This window comes from Ovis canadensis, chromosome 1, assembly GCF_042477335.2.
Source record: "Ovis canadensis isolate MfBH-ARS-UI-01 breed Bighorn chromosome 1, ARS-UI_OviCan_v2, whole genome shotgun sequence".
Taxonomy (NCBI): Eukaryota; Metazoa; Chordata; class Mammalia; order Artiodactyla; family Bovidae; genus Ovis; species Ovis canadensis.
In genome coordinates, this window is record NC_091245.1 from 15,485,456 (window position 1) to 15,508,631 (window position 23,176).

At 36.9% G+C, this 23,176-nt stretch overlaps 1 protein-coding gene across 4 annotated transcripts in view; it reads left to right on the forward strand.

Moving 5' to 3' along the window:
- The window catches only part of RLF (RLF zinc finger), an 85,093-nt gene that overhangs the window by 56,311 nt on the left and 5,606 nt on the right, over window positions 1-23,176 (forward strand). For 2 of the 4 annotated variants that reach the window (XM_069587117.1, XM_069587127.1), the window contains exons 6-7: window positions 13,752-13,888; window positions 18,988-19,129. In XM_069587117.1, the coding sequence (XP_069443218.1) occupies window positions 13,752-13,888; window positions 18,988-19,129 (279 nt within the window). The remainder of the gene's footprint in view (window positions 1-13,751; window positions 13,889-18,987; window positions 19,130-23,176) is intronic. The other 2 variants (XM_069587137.1, XM_069587147.1) reach the window with 1 other exon arrangement.

Genomic DNA, 23,176 nt, shown 5'->3' on the forward strand with positions numbered 1-23,176 from the left:
GCCCCCAATCCCTCCCAGCATCAGAGTCTTTTCTAATGAGTCAACTCTTTGCATGAGATGACGCGGAACTCGGCAAAAGCCAGTTTCCACAGAATTGTCACTCTTTGACCTATTTGGCAACATTCTGAAAACCTCTGCTCTCAGCATTTGTTTTTATTTGATTCAGAGCCCACTCTGCTAAAAGGTCTGTTCCAGGGCACTTATCAGAAATATTCATTGGGAATTGTTTAACATGACATTTGTCTGAGGAGGAATTACCAGTTCAGGTAACAAAAGGCTGACAAATTTAAAAAGAAAAGCTGAGATAAAGGATATCCATAGAGGACTTTGAAAACCTCTGATGTATTCCTAGTACTCTGGAAGGTAACACGAATGTATAGTGCTATGTGTCTGCCAAGGAATGACTTGAGAAGGCTATAATCCCTCACTCTTGTTTACTGAGAGGCTGCATACAAGTAGGAGATGAAGGGCAAGGCAGAGCTATTAACTTCCTACTGTAATATTGAAAGGATGCCCCAACACACACACACAGCTGTTTGGCAAAAACAAAAAGACTACTGGTAGTCCAGTAGTAAAGAATCCACCTGCCAGTGTAGGGGGACACTGGTTCATTCCTTGGTCTGGGAAGATTCCGCATACCTTGGGGCAGCTAAGCCCAGACACCACAACAACTGAAGCCTTCATGCTCTAGAGACCATGTTCCGCAACAAGAGAAGCCGCTGCAGTAAGAAGCCCGTGCACTGCAACTAGGGAAAATAGCTTGCCACAGTTAGAGAAAGCCTGCACGCAGTGCGACAGTGAACAGAAAACAGTGTTTTTAAAAGAGGTAGACTTACCTTTTCACGGCATTTAGGCAACATATTTAGCTTGTTGAATTAAGCTAATGAAGCAGAGACCACATATGACAGAATATAGGCCTTACAGAATTCCAGGAAAATCACTAAGCAAATAGTAAACCCTAAAGAGGTGGAAGATTCTGATTTCTCGAGTTGCCACAATATATTTTTTTAAATATTCACTTATTAAAAAAAAAAAAGTAGCCCATACACAGGGAAACAGTATGAAAAGGCAAAAAGATATGAAACTGAAAGATGAACTCCCCAGGTCGGTGGTAAAGTTGTGTCTGACTCTTGTGATCCCATGGACTGTAGCCTGCCAGGCTCCTTTGTCCATGGGATTCTCCAGGCAAGAATACTGGAGTGAGTTGCCATTTCCTTCTCCAGTGGATCTTCCTGATCCAGGAATCGAACTCGGGTCTCCTGCATTGCAGGCAGATTCGACTGAGCTATGAGGGAAGCCCTGTGAGGGTACCCAGTATGCTGCTGGAGAAGAGTGGAGAAATAACTCCAGAAAGAATGAATAGACAGCCAAAGCAAAAACAACTCCCAATTGTTGATGTGACTGGTGATGGAAGTAAAGTCTGATGCTGTAAAGAACAGTATTGCATAGGAGCCTGGAATGTTAGCTCCATGAATGAAGGTAAATTAGAAGTGGTCAAATAGGAGATGGCAAGAGTGAACATAAACATTTTAGGAATCAGTGAACTAAAATGGGCTGGAATGGGTGAATTTAACTCAGATAACCATTATATCTACTACGGTGGGCAGGAATCCTTTAGAAGAAATGGAGTGGCCCTCATAGTCAACAAAAGAGTCTGAAATGCAATTCTTGGGTGCAGTCTCAAAAACAACAGAATGATCTCTCTTCGTTTCCAAGGCAAACCATTCAGTATCACAGTAATCCAAGGCTATGCCCCAACCAAATAATACTGAAGAAGGTCAAGTTGAACAGTTCTATGAAGACCTATAAGACCTTGTAGAACTAACATCCAAAAAAGATGTCCTTTTCCCAACCCAGGGATTGAACCCAGGTCTCCCACATTGCAGGCGGATTCTTTACTGTCTGAGACACTGGGGAAGCCCATGAGGAACAAAGAGCCCAAAATACATGAACTAGCAGAGTCGAGGGTGAAACAGACAATGTAAATACGAAGGTTGGAGACTTTAATACCCCACTTTGAGTAGCGGATAAACCAACTAAACACAGATATGGAAGGCTTGAGCACTACTGTAAACCAACTAGACCAAGCAGACATCTGTGGAATACTATATCCAAGAGTAGCAGAATATACATTTTTCTCAATTGCTCATGAAACATTCTCTAGGATAGAAATACGTTAGGCCATAAAACAAACCTTGGTAAATTTAAAAGGATTGAAGTCATACAGTGTGTTCTCTGGCCACAATAGAATGAAATTAGAAATCAATAACAGAAGGAAATTTGGGGAATTCACAAATAATGTGAAAATTAAACACCACCTCAAAATAGGCGGTTGATCGAAGGGAAAAAGTGGTAAATCAGAAAATAGTTTGGGATGAATGATAAAAACACAATACACTGAAATTTATGGGATGCAGCTTGAACAGCACTTAGGGGAAATTTATGGTTGTAAAATGTCAGTCTTAAAAAGGAAGAAAGATCCTGGGAGTTCCCTGATGGCTTAGTGGTTGAGATTCTGGGCTTCCACTGCTGTGGCCCGGGTTCACTCCCTGGTTGGGGAACTGAGATCCTGCAAGCCACATAGTGTGGCCAAAAGAAAAAGGAGAGAGACCTCAAATTAATAACTTAACTATCTGCCCTAAAAGACAGGAAAGAAGAGCAGACTAAACCCAAAGCAAGCAGAAGGAAGGAGGATGGTAATGATTGCTGCTGTTGCTGCTAAGTACTTCAGTCATGTTCGACTCTGTGCGACCCCGTAGACGGCAGCCCGCCAGGCTCCCCCGTCCCTGGGATTCTCCAGGCAAGAACACTGGAGTGGGTTGCCGTTTCCTTCTCCAGTGCATGAAAGTGAAAAGTGAAAGTGAGTCGCTCAGTCGTGTCCGACTCGTCGTGACCCTGTGGACTACAGCCTACCAGGCTACTCCACCCATGAGATTTTCCAGGCAAGAGTACTGGACAATGATTAGAATGTAAATAAATGAAATAAAATCAATCAAAAAAGCAATAAAAGTTGCTTTTGTTTTTAAAGATCAACAAAATTGATAAAGTTTTAGTTAGACTGAACATGAAAAAAGAATACTCAAACTACGAAAGTCAGGAACAAACGAGAGGACATGACGACTGACATTGCAGGAATCAAGATTATAAGAGTAGTCCTTGAATGACTGTACGCCAAGACGTTGGATCTGCTAAGATGAAATGGACAGATCTTAGAATGAAACGAGCTACTAAAACTAACAACAACAACAAAAATACTGAATATATATATCTATGACTAGTAAAGAGATTGAAAAGGTAATTTTAAAACTTCCCATAAAGAAAAACCCACGCCTTCACTGGTGAGTTGTACAAAACACATACAGAAGAATTTACACCAGTCCTTCACAAAGTCTTCTAGAAAATAAAAGAGGAGGGGGTGCTTCCAAACTCATACACTGAGGCCATTATTATCCTGACAACTAAAACCAGATGAAGACATCAAAAGAAAGATATAGATCAATATCTGTAATGAGTATGGATGCAAAAATCCTCAACAAAACCCAGCAATATAATATAAAGGACTGCTGGCTGCCCTCTGTATCTTTAGGTTCTGCCTCCAACTATGGATTAAAAATATTTAGGGTGATATTTTCCAGAAAATTCCAAAAAGCAAAACTTGAATCTAGGCGCTCCAACAACTGTTCACATAACCTTTACATTGTGTTGGGCTTCCGCGATGGCTCAAGGGTAAAGAATTCACCTGCACTTCAGGAGATACTGGTTTGATCCCTGGGTGGGGAAGATCCCCTGGAGGAGGAAATGGCAAACCACTCCAGTATTCTTGCCTGGAGAATCCCCTGGACAGAGGAGCCTGCCGGGCTACGGTCCATAGGGTCACAGAGAGACAGACATGATGGTATTATGAACAATCTAGGGGTGATTTAAAATATATGGAAGGTTATATGTCCGTAGGTTATATGTAAATACTGTGCCATAGAATAAAGGACAAGAGGTATGTTTGTCTCTGTCATCAGAGACAGAAAAAGCATTTAACAAGATCCTGCACACTTTTGTGTTAAAAACATTCAGCAATCTAGGAATACACTGAAAACTTCCTCGCCCCAATAAAGAGCATTTGTGGAAACCCATGGCCAACTTTATACTTAATGATGAAAGATTGAGTGGTTTTCCATAAGATCAGGCACGAAATAAGAATGTCTGCTTTCGCTACTTCTATTCAATATTGTATGGGAAGTTTTAGCTGGAGCAGTTAGGCAGGGGAATAGCAAAAGGCATCTCGATTGAAAAGGAGGGTGTATAAGTATTTCTGATTGCATGTATCATGATCCTATATATAAATGATTCTGAGATCAATATACAAAAATGATTTTTATTTATATACATCTAACAATGAAAAACACGAAACTATAATTAGGAAAACAATTCCATGTACAATAGCATCAAAAAGAATAAAAAATCTAGGAATAAATCTTTTAGAAAGTACAAGACTCATTTGTATACTAAAGACTTCAAAATTTTGTTGAAAGAAGTAAATGGAGCAACATCCCATGTTCATGGACCAGAAAAGAATAGTTTGAAGATGGCAGTACTCCCCAAATTGATCCTTAGATTCACTGCTGCCTCTATCAAAATTCTGTTTTTTTCTCTTGCAGAAATTGACAAGATGATCCTAAAATTCATGTGGAAATTCAAGGGGCCTTGGATAGCCCAAACAGTCTTGTAAAAGAACAGAGTTGGAGGGCTCATTCTTCTTTATTTCAAAGGTCACTAAAAATGTCAGTAATCAAGACAGTGTTTTCCTGGCAAAAGTGTAGGGGGAAAAAATCAATAGACTGAAATTGAAAGTCCAGAAATAAGCCTTCACACTTAACGGCCAGTTGATTTTCTACATGGCTGCCAAGATGATTCACTGGGGGAAAAAATAGTCTTCAATAGTTGGTTTTTTAACAAATGGATATCTACTTGGCAGCAGAATGAAGTTTGACCCTTAATACCATGTGCAGAATTTAACTCAGAATGAATCACAGACTGAAAGGTACTAGCTAAAACTGTATCATCTTCAAAGAAAATACAAGAATTAATGTTTAAGACCCTTGATCATGCTGTTATATCCAACACCAATAACACAGGTAACAAAAGGAAAAACAAGTAGGACTTTATCCAACTTTGTATGTCCAAGTCAACAACATGAAAAGTTGATCTGCAGAATGGGAGAAAATATTTGCTAACCATATATATATATATTTTTTACCAACCCCAAGAATATATATAGGATTGGATATATGTGGAATTGAACTGAATTCTTGAATCCTGAATATATATAGAACTCTTAAAGATCAGTACTAAAAAGACAAATAATTATTAAAATGATCAAATTGTTGTTGATCATTAGATTTTTTTTTTTTTTGAGCAGTTTTAGATTTACAGAAGAATTGAGTGGAAAGTACAGAGTTCCCATATGTACTCTCTCAACCCTAGAGTCACCTGTTGACATCTTGCCATTGATGTCTTAAATTTGTTAACAATAGGTGAGCCAATACATTATTATTTACTAAAATCCAGAGTTTATATTAGGTCCCACTCTTGGTGTTGTACCTTCTATGGGTTTTGACAAACCTATAATGACTTGTACCTACCATTGCAGTGTCATACAGCATAGTGTCACTGCCCTAAAGTACTCTGCCTATTCATCCCTCACTTTCCTCTCATGCCCCTGACACTCACTGATCATTTTACTGCCTCCATAGTTTCACCTTTTCTGGAATATCATGTAGTTGGAATCATACATTATGTAGCCTTTTCAGATTGACTTCCTTCACTTAACTGTGCATTTAAGGTTCCTACGTGTTTTTGTCTCTGTCTCTTTTCCCCAAATTATTATCAAACTCATACTGCCCTTATTTAATTTTTAAAATTATTTTTTATTGAAGGATAATTGCTTTATAGAATTTTGCTGTTTTCTGTCAAACCTCAGCATGAGTCAGCCATAGGTACACATGTATCCCCTTCCTTTTGAAACTCCCTCATCTCCATCCCACCCCTCTAGATTGATACAGAGCCCCTGTTTGAGTTTCCTGAGATACATAGCAAATTCCCCTTGGCTATCTATTTTACATATGGTAATGTAAGCTTCCATGTTACTCTTTCCATACATCTCACCCTCCTCCCCTGTCCCCCTGTCCTGTAAATAAATTCTTCAGTACCATTTTTCTAGATTCTGTATATATGTGTTAGAATACAGTATTTATCTTTCTCTTTCTGATTCACTTCTCTCTGTGTAATAGGTTCTAGGTTCATCTACCTCATTAGAACTGACACAGATGTGTGCCTTTTTATGGCTGAGTAATATTCCATTGTGTATAAAAGCCAACCAAAGTCCATGTTAGGTTTCAGTCTTTGTGCTGTGTATTCTGTTATCTGAAATTCTCAGGAGTCTAAATCTGCCATTTATTGTGTGTGGTGACATTTCTGGAGTGGTTTGTTTATTTGTGCTTTTTATAGTTTGGGTTGTGAGAGCATCAGTTTTGTTGGGATGGATGCGGGGTAGGGAATGCTTTATGTCTGAAAATTTTCATAGGCCCTGGTTAACATGTATCTCTTAAATCATTTTTACATTTGCTTCTACCAGGTGATTCAAAGATATTACCAGCCAGAATCTTCTTTTTATTTTGTTTTTCTCAGTTTGGGTTTTTTTAGACAAACAGAATAGTATTGTATCAGACTTCTAGTTTGAATGAGGACAGATTAAAATTCCCAAAAACGTTTTGGTCCTACAAGAACCAGGGTGAGATGGACAAACATATTTTCCTGTTATATCCCTGTTTCTCCCCTTTTTTTAGTCTGTACTTTCTCTGAGCTCTTCAGGGGTTCCAACCATATGTTGAAGGGCTCAATGCCAACTTCCTGTCCTCAGGTTCAAGCTTTATCATCTAAACACAACTTGTAAAACCCAAGCCTCTTAGTGAAATTATCAACAACCCAGCAAGTTAAGGCAATTGTCCATTCACACTTCTTTCTTGAGTTTTCAACTGTGTATTTAAGAAACATATTAGTTGTGTTTTATCCAGGATTTCTAAGTGCTTTGCCATAGGAGAATTTTCAGACATTATTGTTGTCAAGTCCAACTCTTTGTTTTTATTTCTTATTCAGCACCAGGGCTGGCAGGGAAGCATATAACCATTATATATAAAATTCATACGGTAAAGTCTTATGTGTTTTTTTTTTTTTTTTTTTTTGTCTTTTTCACCTGAGTTTCCAGCATTAGCCTTTATCCACAAAATTTTGATTCTGGTATATTTAAATGTCATTAATAATGTTTCTGCACGATTTATATTTTTGTATATTAAGTTTATCAGACTTTATGACATAAATCTTGATAAGGAAAAATCTGAGGAGACTATTCAGGGTTTGGAAGAAGCTTAAGGTGAAAACATGGTGTATAATGAATGAGCCTGAGTAATCTTTCAGATGCTTCTAAGTTCTTAGCTGGTTTTGCTCACTGTCAGTTCATTACAATTCAGTAAATGTCTAGACATAAAACAATCACCATATTCCTTGCCTTCAAAGAGCAAACAGTTGGGAATATAGTTTCCTTTCTATTTAGTGATAGTGTATTGTCAGTTCTACCCTTATAGCATCTCAATAGAGCATAAGTGGCCAAGAGTATGGACTCTAGAGCCAGATCATCTGGGGTAGATCTAGAGATGTGTACTACCTATAAAACTTTTGTCAAGTTACTTAATCTCTCTGTGCTTCAAGTTTTGTAATCTATAAATAGGGATAACAGTAGTTTTTCTACATTGTAGGACTGTTGTGTAGATGTAATAATTTAGTTTATATAAATTGTAGAACGGAACGTGACATACGTCTTGCTGTATAAGGTTTAGAAATATCATCATCATTATTATTACATTTACAATGCTTTTTTTTCTTCACATCTTACTTCTCTGTCTCTGCCTTGACAGTCTCTACATTCTCCTTTCTCGTGGACTGATTTTAAAAACCTCTTAAGTCACAACAGAACATTAGGATAAAAGAACAAATGTACAATCAGCATAATCCAACCTTTCTCTAGGATAGGTACATATTTGCAGTAGTCATCTATTGAACCCATGCTATGTCGTTAGTGATATAGACAGAATACTCGATTAAAATTCACTGTATTTTTATATTAGTTATTATTTAGTTGTAAGGTTTAAGGCTAATTTTTATGTTTTTCAGGTTTTCTAATATAAATATTTTTATAATCAGGAGAAATATAATAAATATAAGTTAATCAAACTAAAAATTATGCTGAATTCCAGTCATCCCTTTCAGGTATATATCCAGAAGAAACAGTAACAGCAAAACCTCTGATTCCCCATAAAACACAAAGGATAAATTCCATGTCCTAGAGTCTCCACTAGCATTAGCCTACAGGTACTTTTATGGAAATCAGCAAGATATACCATGCTCCACTGTCCCCCCCCCCCCCCCCGCCCCCATCTCATGTGATTGCCTTTCAGAGGTCTCGCTTCTAAGAGGAAGTGCCACATGTTGGAACTTAGGGCTTGGCAAGCTGACTAAATTTTAGCCCCTGTTAACCTCAGCTAGTTACCTTCGTGTAATGTGAAACTGCACAACTCTATGGCATCGCCTCATTCATGACACCTTCTGGTGTGCAGTCGAGCTCTGTCGTAAGTCTCTGTGTGCTGTGTGCTCAACTGTGTCCGACTCTCTGCAACCCTATGGACTGTAGCCTGCCAGGGGATTGTCCGTGGGGATTTTCCAGGGCAAGAATACTGGAGTGGGTAGTACTGAGTTCGATTCCCAACCCAGGAATCAAACCAGGGTCTCCTCTTTGCAGGCAGATTCTTTACCAGCTGCGCTACCAGGGAAGCCCACCCTAAGTCTCTAATCTTACTTATTAATTCAGCCTTTGTTTCACTGAGTGCCAGCTAAGTGTAAATATCACTCTTTACAGTTTTATCAGATAATCCTCCTCCCCTCCTATGCCACTGACTACTCTCACATTTGTTTGTCTGCTCATTCTGGCAATGTTTGAGGGGTCATTTACACCTTTGTTCATCTAGACACTGGTATCCCCTGAAGAGCTATTTTTCTTAAACCCTTCTTTGCTTACTCCAGTGTACATTATACTTCTTGTTTTCAGTCTTTCTCACTTATCCTGCCATTTTGTGGTCACTTACTTGTTTATCTTGTAGTTACCTTTCATTCCAACAAATATTTATTGATATTCCTTCATGTGCCTGGCACTGTTGTACACTGAAGATACAGTAGTGAATGAAATAAACTTTTGCCCTCCTGAAGCATGTATTCTGGTGGATAAGATAAACAGTAAACAAAGATTTAATTATTATTTGATGCATGTATTATACTTGTCTTAATAGCTATTAAATGTAAATCCAGAAATAAGATTCATATTTAAGAATAAAAAAGTTATTTCAGTACCTGTCCAGGTACAAAGTATTTCTAGATACTGATTAAAATTCTCAAAATCTTGTCAGTGACCTTTGTTTTAATTCACTTTAGCTGATAAGTATTTTGTGGCATGTATTTTGTTTTTAGTGTGCTTTTAAGCTTTTTATTGCAGTAGCTGGGACAAGTAATATAATTACTAATGAGGTGTTAAAAAGTATGTCATCTTAATTTTTGTGTCATATTTCCACATTTCCTCTCCATTCAAAAAAATGCAGGTATTTGGGGCAAAATACTAATAAGATTCTCTTTACCTCCACCCCAATAAAAAAAGTTAACTGGTGTTTATTTGTTAAACAGTGATGCTGAAGCAGGCATTTGGCGGTGGGGGTGGTGGGGGTGGGGAGGGTAAAAGTACAAAATGAGGGTATGGTATTGCTTTTTGGGGATTTAGAGCCTGTAAGGAGGGACAGGTAACAGACACAATCAGATTTGTTTATTACTTAGTAAAATGAAAGTGGAAAGTAAGACTAGAGGAATGTTCCAGTGTTAATAACCTAGATAGGTGTGTGTGAGGCAAATGAGTTCTTAATCAGAAGGTTAAAATAATTCTACTATTAAATAGGCCCACCATAAAATAGTGCTACTTTCTCAATAAAAACCTTAATGGAAGTAAAACTATCAAGTTAATTTAAAAAAAAAAAAAGTGTTAAAATTATGTGCTTGGCTTCCCAGGTGGCGCTAGTGGTAAAGAACTTAACCTGCCAATGCAGGAAACATAAGAGATGCAAGTTCGATCCCTGGTTGGGAAGGTCCCCAGAGGAGGAAATGGCAACCCACTCCAGTATTCTTGCCTGGAGAATCCCATGGACAGAGAAGCCTGGCAGGCTACAGTCCATAGGGTCACAAAGAGTCGGACACAACTGAAGCGGCTTAACAGGCTTGGGTGTGCTTGGGTGTTATGGACCTTGTGTTAGAAACGTCATTATCAGGCATATTCTAAAATGTAAGGTAAATGGCAATAGAGAACACAAACTAAAAGAATGTTAGTATTTAAAATTTACTAGAAATGTTGGACACAGCTGAGCGACTGAAGAAATGTATAGCTTTTGGAGAAAAGTTGGAAGTCAGTTCGAGAGACTGCTAGAGGGTAGTGCAGTGCCAGGGGCATGGCAGCCACAGTGGCCTGTGGCAGACTCAGAAGGCACGGCAGCGCTGGAAGAACAGAAGTGCTTCTCTTCCTGGGAATCGCTCCTTGGATGTTCCAGCAGTGCTGCTCTGTTACTCTGCCATGTTGAAATATTTCTGTTCCTTCAGTACCATGCTCACTTTCAGGCCCTTGCATGTCTTTTTCTTCCTGTCTGGAACAGTTTTCTTATTTCTCTCTACTCTTTCTCATGGCTTATTCCTATTCATTCTTTTAATTCACATATCAGTTGTGACTTCATCCAAGAAGTTGTTTTCAAATCCCTCCCCCCAAATTTCAGTTAGATTTTTCTGACAAAAGGTATTGGAAAAATACGCTGTACCCCTCCAGTGTAGTCTTTAACATAAATTATAATCTTGCTTATTTATTATCCCTGACTGTGAGTTACATGAGGGCAAAAATGACTTGTATCCCCAATGTCCAGTACAGTACATAAGTATTTAGTAAATAGCAGTACTTTGACTGAAGGATACATGCGTTTTCCTTCTGACCAGATTTAGTGCACAGAGGATTTTAGATATCATTTATAAGACTGCTCTTCTCCTCAAAGTGTTCATCATCTAGTTGGAGGGCCAAAGTAAAATCATGTGAAAAGGTAAAATAACAAATGATGAAGGCCAACATGAATCACTAGTTTAATGGTTGACTCAAAGTTGAATTAGAAATAGCCCGATTAAAAGTGTTGGCAACATGCTATGAATTCAGGGCAAGGCAACAGATCACTGGATGCTTGAGTAATCTGTGAATGGAGACTTGATGATGGAAAAAGAGTTTCAGTTGGATGTTGGAGGAGGAGAAGGATTGGTTAGGCGAGAGGAGGAGGGACTGTTCTGGCCTGTTAGACACTGTTACTGTTCTAAACGCTTTGGTTCCAAAGGATGAAAGCCTGTACACCTCTGAAATGTACCTTTTCAAAATTTAAGGATTTCCCTTCAGGAGTAAAATGGCATGAGATTAGTTTTTCACTTTGTTTACCACAGTTGGCTTCAGACAAGAGACAGTCTGTCTTAGGCTCATTTTTTGTGTGGAGTAAGAATACCACCTGCCTTGCCAATCTTACAGATCTTACCATGTTGATAAAATGAGATATTACAGTAAAATTATTTGAAACGAATAAAAACATTCTAGAAATGCAGCTTGTATTTATTTCCATTCTAATGCATATGCCTGGCAATAGAGAGCTTCTTGAGCTATTTTTCAGCTTGGAGATGTTATACTGCTGCAGAAATTGAATGTTAAGAGTTCTTGGTTTTCAACATGAGCTTTAACATGGTGTGGAGGGTAGGTGGTGGTGGTGGCTCTGGAGCAACTTGTTACTTGCTGTGGAATCCTTATTTTGATCCTTCAGCCAGCGCAATTTTAAGGGGCTCTGTTCTGGGCATTTCGTCTCTGGATGACCCTTCTGATTGATTCAGCTATGGTAGAGGACATGGAATTCCATTTTCATAATGTATGATTTTATTTTTTTCCTTGAAACCTGAATTTAATTATGTTTAGGCTTTAACAACTTTTCCTTCCAACACTTATTAGATATAAATTTGCATCAAGTGATTTTTGCATCTGAGAATGATCTTTTTAATTACTTTCTAGTATCCCAAGGTTCACTTTCTTTTTTCTTTTTAAAATTTATGTGTTTTATGAAAACAATTTTTTATTATTTACTTTTAATGAAAAGCTTTAACTCTGACTTTAACAGGCACATGAGCCACATCTTTAAAAACTGAGATATAATTGACATACACTCTTAGCAGATTTCGTATAAGCAGTATGGTATTATTAATTGTAGTCACTGCACTGTACTGAAACATACACTTCTTGCAATAACTGTGAGAGAGGTTCTATTATTCCCATTTGATAGATGAGGAAAGAGGCAGTAAGTTACTGAGAGGTTATATAACTTATCTAGGATCACACAGCTAGTAGCTATGAGCTGGGAAGAGAATGTATACAGTCTGGCTCTACAATAATTGCTTTTAACCACTGTACTACGTTGCTGATTATGTCATTGGATTGTCCTTGAAAACATTAAAAAACACAGAAATAAGATTCACTTTGTAAACATAAACTGTTTACCCTGGTTAGACTGGATTTCATTTATTCCATTTAGCACATATTTACTAGGTGTCTTTATGTTTTGGACACTGATAAATGCTGAATTTTGAACAAGATGTACATAATCCTGAACTCATGAAATAAGAGACTTAGAAACACCAGACATGAGCTAAACTATATGCTTCATTTGCCTTGATAATACACCTCATTTGTCCTGAAAGTATCATTGTTTTGTGTGGTTGGTGCCTAGTATAATTGACATTTATAGTGCTGACACAGTCATGAAATAGATTATGTTCTTCATATCCTGTTTGTTAAGACAGGAAGAGGATAAAATAGACTGAGAAAGGTTCTTTAGAAGTCTTAATCTCCTGTTTTACCACTATACAAAAAGATCCCCAGAAAATTCTGCTTATTTGCTCTGAGATTGGTTTTTTGTCGTAAGATTCCTATAAATAGTATAAATATAAAAGACATGTTTCTGAAAGTGTTTTAGTTGTGCGAAAAACTTATTTATACAAAATATTTTTTCCTTAATTATATGAGAAAACTGTATGCATTTATATGAGAAAACTATAGCATTTATATTTAAAATAGTTTCTCAGCAGGCCTCCTTTAGCCCTACTGGGAGTAAGGGTAAGCATGGTATTTTTCTTTCTGTAACCTGAGTGACTTGAATAAAATTGAACAAGAAAGAAACAAAAAACAAGAGGAAAAAAAAGATGATGGTACTTCAGGTGAAAATAACCTGAAGTTTTGCATAATTTGATTCTTTTATATAGTAACAGTGTTCATGAGTAATTTTTTTTTTTTAACTCTACAAAAATGTTTTTATCTGTGTTGGGACTGCAGTGGAACTTCCTCATAGGTGTCTGTTTTCTTCTGTTTAATAATTTCTTGTATGAAATATTCCAGCAGACTCAGCCATTAGTAGAAGAAAATGATACGCCTCTAATTCTTGCCTCATGAATTATCAAAGATAGAAAACGTTACATAAAGAAGCTTCATGTTATATAACAAAGTTTATAGAAAAGTCACCATTTTCTTTTTGACTTAGTCGTCTCATTTTTGATAGATTGCAAAGGTCGACTGCAAGGAAATACTAGACATCATATGTAATCTGGAATCTGAGGGTCAGGATAACACAGCATTTGTTCTTTGTACGACTTACCTTACCCAGCAGCTCCAAACTGCAAGTGTATATTGTTCTTGGTAAGTATATTTAGTTTTTATTCCCTTTATTTGTTAGTACATAGTATAGCATTTAGGGTTTATGTGAAACATTGGTTTGTTTTAAACTTAAAGTGTTAAGTGGATTAAATGATGACATGACAATTAAATCTCACTTACAAACTAAACCATTTAATTAAAAACATTGAGTCCAAAAATAAAGAAAGAGTGAAAAGTCTGAGCTCCTCTTGATTATTTCATGGAGGGTTGTCTGTTAACTTCTATATAAATCTTCTTCTTTGAAGATAAAATTATGGCAGTATGAACCAAATAGGTGTGAGTTTGTTATCCTTTACATTTATTTCACATCTTCTGGTAATCACTTTCACCCTCATATTTGGAAACGCATTAATTATCTAGGTTTCTAGGTCAAACTTGCGCTAGAGAGGGAAACCATTTTGAATAGTAATCTTTTTTGCAACTTTAGTACTGTTCAGCAAAACTGCATTATTTGGTTTTAATTCAGTTTATGTCTTGTTTGCATACAGAGTACTTAGTTGCTAAAAAGGAAACAATAAATGTAGCCCATGGTTCTTTCATCCTAACTGTACTGAAGCTATTTAGGACAGCAGGACAAACCTCTAAAATGTAACACTCTGTCAGTAAGTATCAGATTAGTGGTATGGATAACACTGTAAGGTATTAGAGAAAGATGCTCACTGTATACCAGAATTTAAGCAAGGGTGTTAAGAGAGGAAGTAGTATTCAAAGAATGGATTGGTTAGCTTTGCATCATCTTGATTAGAAGAGCTTTTAAGGATGGCTTGAAGTTGGAAATAAGCATTTTGTTTATAGGAAAACCTAGTAAAGCCTTTTATATATACTTCAGCCCTTATGGAGAAGGCAATGGCACCCCACTCCAGTACTCTTGCCTGGAAAATCCCATAGATGGAGGAGCCTGGTAGGCTCCAGTCCATGTGGTCGCTAAGAGTCAGGCACGACTGAGCGACTTCACTTTCACTTTTCACTGTCATGCATTGGAGAAGGCAATGGCAACCCACTCCAGTATTCTTGCCTGGAGAATCCCAGGGACAGAGGAGGCTGGTGGGCTGCCGTCTATGGGGTCGCACAGAGTTGGACACAACTGAAGCGACTCAGCAGCAGCAACAGCAGCAGCCCTTATTGATCTCCCTCTGGAGCATCTGTATATATTTGCAAAGTTTTGTAGCTGTTAGCATTTTTTACTGTTACTGTATTTCTTTTTATTTACTAATTTATATAGAAATATTATTTGTGTTCCATAGATTATCTCACCCAGTCCTCATAATAATCATTGTACAGATAAGAGAGTGGAGGATCAAAGGAATTCTAGAAGTCTTCATCTGCACACGGTCTCAGGGCTAAAGTCATAGAGTGGAGCACAGGGTTTTGGCTCCTCATAGAGTTGTTTTCTTGACACAGGGCCAGAATTCCAATGGCAATCTTCTGCTGCCACTTCCTCTATGCTAGAGTTACATCTCCCATGAGGGAGGAGATAGTGGGGCAGGACTTAACTATATTTTGTAATAATCATTGTGGGCATTTTATTAGCCAACCAAAAGAAATGATGTATGTAAAAAGAAATTTTAGCAGAGCAGTGAGATTTTTGATCACTATCAAGTGGAAGAATTTGTTTGCTTTTCATGCATAAGAAATTGGAGATTTAACCTCAGTAAAGCAGATGTATTTATTTACTGCTGGTGGAGCAACCCCCATTTTTTCTTGTTATAGTTATTTTCTTTGCCTATAATGAATATAGGCATTTTTTTCTTTTATAGTTACTTTCTTTGCCTGTAAGGAGTAATATCAGCTAGCTGCAGCTAGGTTTTTAGTGCAAAGAAATCACATTAAATCACATAGGGGATGTGTTACAGATTATAAAGAGTTTTTAAAACTGTAGTCACATGGTTCTTGTAATATTCTTGATACAGCTTCCCTTGTTTCCCTAATGGGTCTAGGATTAATGCTCTTCTTCTGCAGCAGGAAGGGATTAACAGGGATTTCCCACTTGTTGGCCTCCTGAGGAGCTGTAATGAGTAAAGGAAAGGAAAGAAAATCTTAAATCACTTCACACTTTGTTAAAAGTAAGCTTCTTCCAAGCATTTCAGAGGGAAATAGAATATAAAATTTTAGAATTTTGAAGTAGTCTTTTACCCTTCTATTTGGAGAGAGGGGAGTGGGTGGTAAGGTAGTAGATAGTAGAGTTAGAATAGCCATGACATAAAAACTGAATTTTACTAAGGAAAATAAATCCCAGGAATTCTGTTCAAACAGATTAGATTCTTTTGTTGTGATCGAGATGTTCCTGTGTTGAAGATAGTAGGCTATATGGGAGTATTTGTCTAGAAAAGAAAAAAAAAATTAATTGGCATTTTATTGGCAACAATAAAGTTGGAATATGATAATGAAAAGTCATTTATTTTTAAATACATATACTAGAATTTATAAAGTGTCATTCTTGAGCTTGGTTACCATTGAAGATAGTTGAAAGGTAAACTATGTAACTGTCGCCCAAACTTTTTATTCTTTTAGAAATTTCCTTCAGAGAGGCTTAACAAATTGCAGTAAATCTTACTACTTTATAGCAGTTACCATATTATTGATCTCAAAAGGTATATCACTTAGCTTATTCATTAAGCTTGGCCACAAAAGATTTTTGGCTATCTACAAAAGTCAAGGAAGGGCTGAGTTCCCTGTAGATGTTTGGCAGTGGTAATGTAATTAGAGTAGCCATGCGAGTGAGAAAGGGAACCGTTTTGAATGAGACAGTGTGCATACAGATGGGTAATTACCACTGCTACTTTGAAAGTAAAATCATACAGTTGAACTTTAATCTCCACTCTAAACTTTCAGTCAGTGTTTGATACATTGACCTCTTTTTTTTGTAGCATCTCTGAGCTTAAATCTTGTCTGTTATGTATTTATGTTTCTTCAGATGTAATTTCATGTCTATTCTCTCTCAACTAGACTGTGATGGATATACCAGGGTCTTTATGTATGTTGTCCAATTTACAAGTCAGTCCCTAGCACCTGGCAAAGATGAGATCCAGGATATCCATATGTTTTATTAATATTTAACTGAAATTTTTAATGAAAAAAGGTCATGAGAATCAGCCTTTCCAGGAGCCCTTTTTAGGGGATGGTCATTCCTTAATTCCACGGTTATCTTTGCCTTGCTTCTAAAATGTCTAAATTCTGGATCACAGTGTGACATCGTGGGCCTCCTGCTTTGCAGAAACGTAGTTTAAAGTTCTTACTTGGTAGATAGATGTCTGCCAGTTTTTCCTTTAAATTTCCTTTCCTTTTTATAAATTCGTATGTAATTTGTTATCTTGAGGTAGGCAGTGACCTAATTTGAAGGTGAAATAAATCATCTGAACATTGGAAGTATCCATACAGTAGAATCATTTTCAGTATATTCTTTAAAAGATCTCTTTTAAAAGATCACATCATTATAGTGGTTAAAGAAGTATTATCCTAGTACATGTATGATCCGGGAGACTATAATTTGCTGGTAGTAGTTAATTATTCTGGTATGTAGGTTTGAATGGATGGTTAAAGTGACATTGTGACTTTCTCACTAGTAAGTAATCCACTAGTTGTCATGGTTTCAGGCATGGTTTTATGTTTGGGAGGGCAATAGTAGTTTTAAATTGTTGAATTGAAACTGTGGAAATATGTATACAGATATAAAATACATGATAGAAATTCTCTTTTTTGATCATGGTTATTTGGAGTTAAGATAACCAGAGTTTGAAATACTTAATTTGGAATAAATCAGACCCCACACATTCTTACTTATTAAAAAAATATTTTGAGGCTTTTTAATTCTCAATGTGCCTTTTATCACTTTATCAAATTCGCCTAACTTTAAACTTCTAGCTAGTTGATGAATTTTAGATAGTAGATATTCTTTACCCTTTTATCTTTATAATCAGATTTCACTAGCTTTGATGATTTTTTCTTTTCAAATAGCATAGATTTCATGTACATATATTTCAGTAGGTATTCCTTTTTATCTCTGAGCATATGTAATTCTCCATTTTCTAAAGTTTTGTTAGTAAGATAAACATATGTGTAAGTCTTGTAAGTTTAAAAATGAACAGTCATCCCAATTACTTGCCTGGTAGCTATTTTCATAGCTGGCCTATCTTGTATCTATGTAAGAATTTTACCATATCCAAATGCCAGTTACCTCCTTAAAAATATGAGAAAATGATAACATTTCTCTTCTGTTTTGCTAAGTAACTTTCCTTGCATTCACATTTCATATTCACGTTATAACTCATTTCTGTCCTGGATGATTTTGAGTTTCTAGTGCTTTTTCTTAAGAGTTTTCTCTGAACCCATTCAGTGCTTTTATGTAACTTATTCTTTTCAAGCTTTTCGTTGTATATTTGTGGGATTCTTCTATTGTAGCCATTTCTAAAAGTGTTATTTTACTAATTTTATTAGTAATATTTAAGCATTCCAAGATACAGGCCTAAGTAGCATTATGACATTTTAGAGATGGAAAAGGATTTCTCATGAGATTAATGTGGAGAAGTATACCATTAGACTATGTCATAGCTGTATGCACTTTGTTAGCAGCATAGTGTTGTCTGATGATCCCTGCCCACTAGAACAGGGCTTGATTCAGTCAGTATAATTACCAGTGTAAGGAGTAAAACCTTTTAGGATAAGGTGGGATCTAAAGAAGTCTTTGAAAATGTCAGCATAAAGGAAGTAGTCTTCTGTTGTTTTTATTTTTCCCCAGGCACAAAGAAGAAAGTGGGGAAATTTTCAAGGAGGATTCTTTTTAACAATTTAACCAGTTTGAGAGGAAGCAATAGGGAATACGGAAAGGGAGGTGGCAACCCATTCTAGTGTTCTTGCCTGGAAGATCCCATGGACGGGGCCGCTTGGCAATCTACAGTTCATGGGGTCACAAGGGAGTCGGACGTAACTTGGCCACTAAACAGCAAAAATAGGGAATATAGATAGTTTGTTCTTCTAGATTTTGTTATACTACTACCAGCTTACTTTCACAAACTGAAAAACTAGGGTAGCAATATAGTTCCTTTAAATGTTTTATCGTAATATCTCTCTTTTTTTTTAAATAGGGAATTGACTCTCTTTTGGAGTAAACTGCAAAGAAGAATCGACCCTTCTGTAGATACTTTTTTGGAGCGCTGCCGTCAGTTTGGTGTCATAGCTAAAACACAGCAGCATTTATTTTGCCTGATTAGAGTTATACAAACTGAAGTGAGTAATTTATGCTTTTTGTGCTGATTGTTTATGGAGGGAAGAAATAAGTGGGGAGACAACTTCTCAGGCAACTCTTTTTAAATAAGGGAAAATGAGAAATAATGGGGTTTAATAAGATTATGGAACTGGACATAGCTAGCTGTTTCTGCAGATTTATTTCCTAGGAATCTACAGTTTTTCTTCGTGGAAAATAGTGATTGACATTACAGACCACTGGAGGAAGGAAAGATTGTTTCTTGATTGTCCCCTCAGTCACCCTAACCTAGGTCTGGTTTTCCTAGAATAGTGTTCTGTATTATATACAGACATGTTTGTTGGCAAATTAGGATAATAATTATTAGTGAAGAAAGTATAATTGTATTTTCCAGCTCGTTGATAAAGGAATGACTAACTCCTTGATGATGGAGTGATAGATTCTCTACGTTTTAGAGGAATGGACTGTACACAGATTGCAAGCTTCTGTGCAAATTAGGAAGCAAGTTTTGTCTTGTTTTTTAAGAAATATTTCCTAAACTGAAGTGCTATGTATAAAACCTTGTTTTCTGAATTCGGCCCCATAAATTAATGCTAAGACTGGAGATTTAGATGAGCCTTATGCTATGCTTGGTTTCTGTTTTTAGTGTCTACTCAAAGACAGAGAGCCCTGTATACCCCTATCTATGATGGTTTATGGGTATGTTTTATGGGTTGCTTCTTTGACAACATCCAAGGATTGTTTATACTAAAGTCAAGGCACAGTTGTATCACTGATATGTTCTATCTCCTTTAATGTACCCTGTTTTAGTACTATCTGTATCCTATTTTAGTACTATCCATATCCTGTTTTAATACTGTGTATCTAGTCTTCTCTGGTGAAGACAGGAAAATGTAAGACAGTTTTCAGAAGCAAATTCATACTTAGACAAGCTAGGCGATTATTATTTCTCATCACTACAAATGAAGTTGTGTCCCTATCATCGGAGTATGTTCAAGTAATTACAGAACTTGCCTGTTTAAAATAATCAGTGGTACAACTGGCCTTTTATAAGTTTTGGCTTTAGGGTTTGCTTGTTTAATCTTTAAGGAAGGGCTGATTTTTTACTTGCTGCATAAGAGATTATCACAGCTTAGCCCTAAAGTCAACACCCATTTAATAGCTCACAGTTTTGTAGGGCAGAAGTCCAGCGCAGTGTGGCATGGCTCACGGCTCAGTATCACAAGGCCAAAATTGAGGTGTTGGCCAAGCTGAGTTTTTATCTGGAGGCTCTGTAGACAATCCACTTCTAAGCTCATTCGTGTTGTTAATAGAATTCAGTTCCTTGCAGTTGTGGGGCTAAAATCTTCATTCTCTTGCTGGCTGTCAGCCACAGCCTGCTTTCAGCTCCTGGAAGCCACTGTCATTTTCATGCTTTCATTTTGAAGCCAGCAAAGGCACAAGGAACTCTTCAAATGTGACCTCCTTCACCTCTGACTTCCAGACTTAGATTTAAAGAGCTTGAGTGATTGGGTCAGATAATCCACTTGTCTTAAGATCAGTGGGTTTGGGGCTTTAATTACATCTGCAGGGTCTCTTTTGCCATATAACATAGCGTAATCATAAGAATAATTCCATATTCATAGGTTCTGCTTATACTCAAAGTGAGGAGATTATACAAAAGTGAAGGTCAGAGGGTCATTTTAGATTTCTTTTTACCTCGGGGAACCACAAAAATGGGAAAATGTTAGAGGATTGGAAAAGGTGGGTTTCTGACACATGCCAAGGAACTTGCTGTGCATTTGTGTAACCAGAACCCGTTTGTTTTCATCCTGCTCTAGGATATTTTCCCCCTGTAGTCTTTACTTACGATATTTGTCCTAAAGGGTAGAAAAGCTATGGCCTGGTAGGTGAAACGGGAGTGAGATGGAATTCCTTTCAAATTGAGGGAGACACCTTTAGGTTTTTAAAAGTGAGAGGTGATCTGACCTCTATCATTTGGGATCTGGTTCTACTGTGAATGGAGATATCCCAGATGATAGTGATGTAAAAAAGAAAAGTTTTTCCCTCTCTTACACAGATCGATAACCCAGCTAGACAGGCCAAGGATCCTCTTATAGCTCCACATATCAGAAACCCAGGTTCCTTTTATCTGCTGTTAACACATAGCTTCCATCTCATGTTCCAAGATCCAACTATTCCAGTCCCAGCTATAATGTCTTCATTCCAGATAGCGAGTAGAGCAGGGAGCAGACCATACTGTGACACAGCTTTTCCCCTGTTCCTTCTAACACATTCACAAACGCGGTCACCTAGCTGCAAGGGGAGCTTGGAGATACACTGATGATTCTGGGTGACTTTGTAACCAGATAAAATCAGGCATTTGGTTTTTGTGAAAGATGTGAAATGATCTTAGTGCATAGAAACCAGTTATATAGCCCTTGGGAAGGAAAAGATTAATGATGCTGAAAAGCTTTTGTGGGCATTGGGTCTCTTGCAGAAGACAGGCCTTGTATAGTACCTCCTTATTTTCTGGGTTTTAGTTTTCTCTAAATAAAGAACTTAAAGCAGATAATCAATTAAAGGCGCTCAAGAGTTGTTAAACTTTGATTCTGTGACTTGAGAAACTCATATTGAAAGGGATGACTTTAGAGAATTAGAGTTTCTCTCAAGGCTTTAAAAGTAGTATGACAGAAGAATGGATATAGATGTTGGTTATATTTGAAGTGGAAGGTATAAGAAGAGGGATAATCTTGAAGCCAGTTTATTTGACCATTGAGCTCTTTTTGGTGGAACATACAAGTTAGAATAATTTTGCAAAATTTTGCCTAGTTTTATTCCCTTCTCTTTAGTAATGAAGAAGCTGAAGATTAGAAATGTGTGACTTGTAAGGATCTAGACCCTGGGTATCTTGACAAATGGCGTAATGGTTATCATTTGTAAGTCAGAGCATAGAGGACTTGGAGAAAGTCCATTAAGTTTTAAAATCTTTCATAGGTTCTTAACAGGTTACTCAACCCCTTTCGCAAGACTCTGAGGTAAACAGCAAAGAATCCAGATCTGTTCTTTCTTAAACAGCCCCATCTAGTTGAAATGGTAAAATTTGTGAAATCACTAAGAATACTTTTCCAAAATAAACCCCACAAAATTACCATTATACATTCTGAACAGATAGTTACTTGTTAAAGGAGTGGTGGATAAATTAGAATTAGGGTGTGGAATGTGGAACTGAATTTTGAAGAAACTGATGGATATGAATAATTTGATAGGTTTTAGACAGGAAACTGAAGAAGTGACTTGGCATATTGTATCAAGGGCACGTGGGATATAGCGAAGTCAAATGAGGATAATCTGTGCAAAAAGTTTATTCAGAATAATGTCCAAGATTAATAAGGGTTCTGTATATTGATGGCAGTTATTTCATTGTGTTCTCAACATTTACAATGGTACCCAACACAGAATAATTGCTTTGCAAATTGATGTTTGAACAGTGGGATTTATCCTCAAGTATTTTGTATGGGATTCTGTTGAATATGTACTATGTGCCAACATTGTATTAATCATTTTATGTTACCTTACATCATTTTTATAACAACATTAGGAGAAAATCTAATACTGCCACTACAGTTGTCATTTTACAGATAAGGGGACTGAGGCTTAGAGGAGTTAAGAACTTGTCACTGTTGTAAAGCTGGGGTTCAAAGGCAGTCAGAGTCTGGCTCAAAATTCAGTGCTTTTCAATACCGTGTTTTAAGCTACTCTGCCATAAGATCCTGCTTTTCTTTGTTCATATTATTTTCACATATCCTTTCAGCCTCTCACATGAAAGAATCATCTTAAATACACTTGCCTTTTATCATATGCAACCAGGTCTTTTTCATGATTTTTTGACTAATTTCTGAGAACCTGCTGCTATAGAGAAATTTTCTTTTGTTTTTCTGTGGGAAACAGATTCAGTACACCTGTAACTATAAAGTACTGATTTTGGGGGGAAGAAATGGAAAAATCATTTATTTTACCCTTGAGGTTTTGAAAATACCCAGTTGTTCATGATACATGAATTTTTAAAATTGAATTCAGTCTTAAACTCC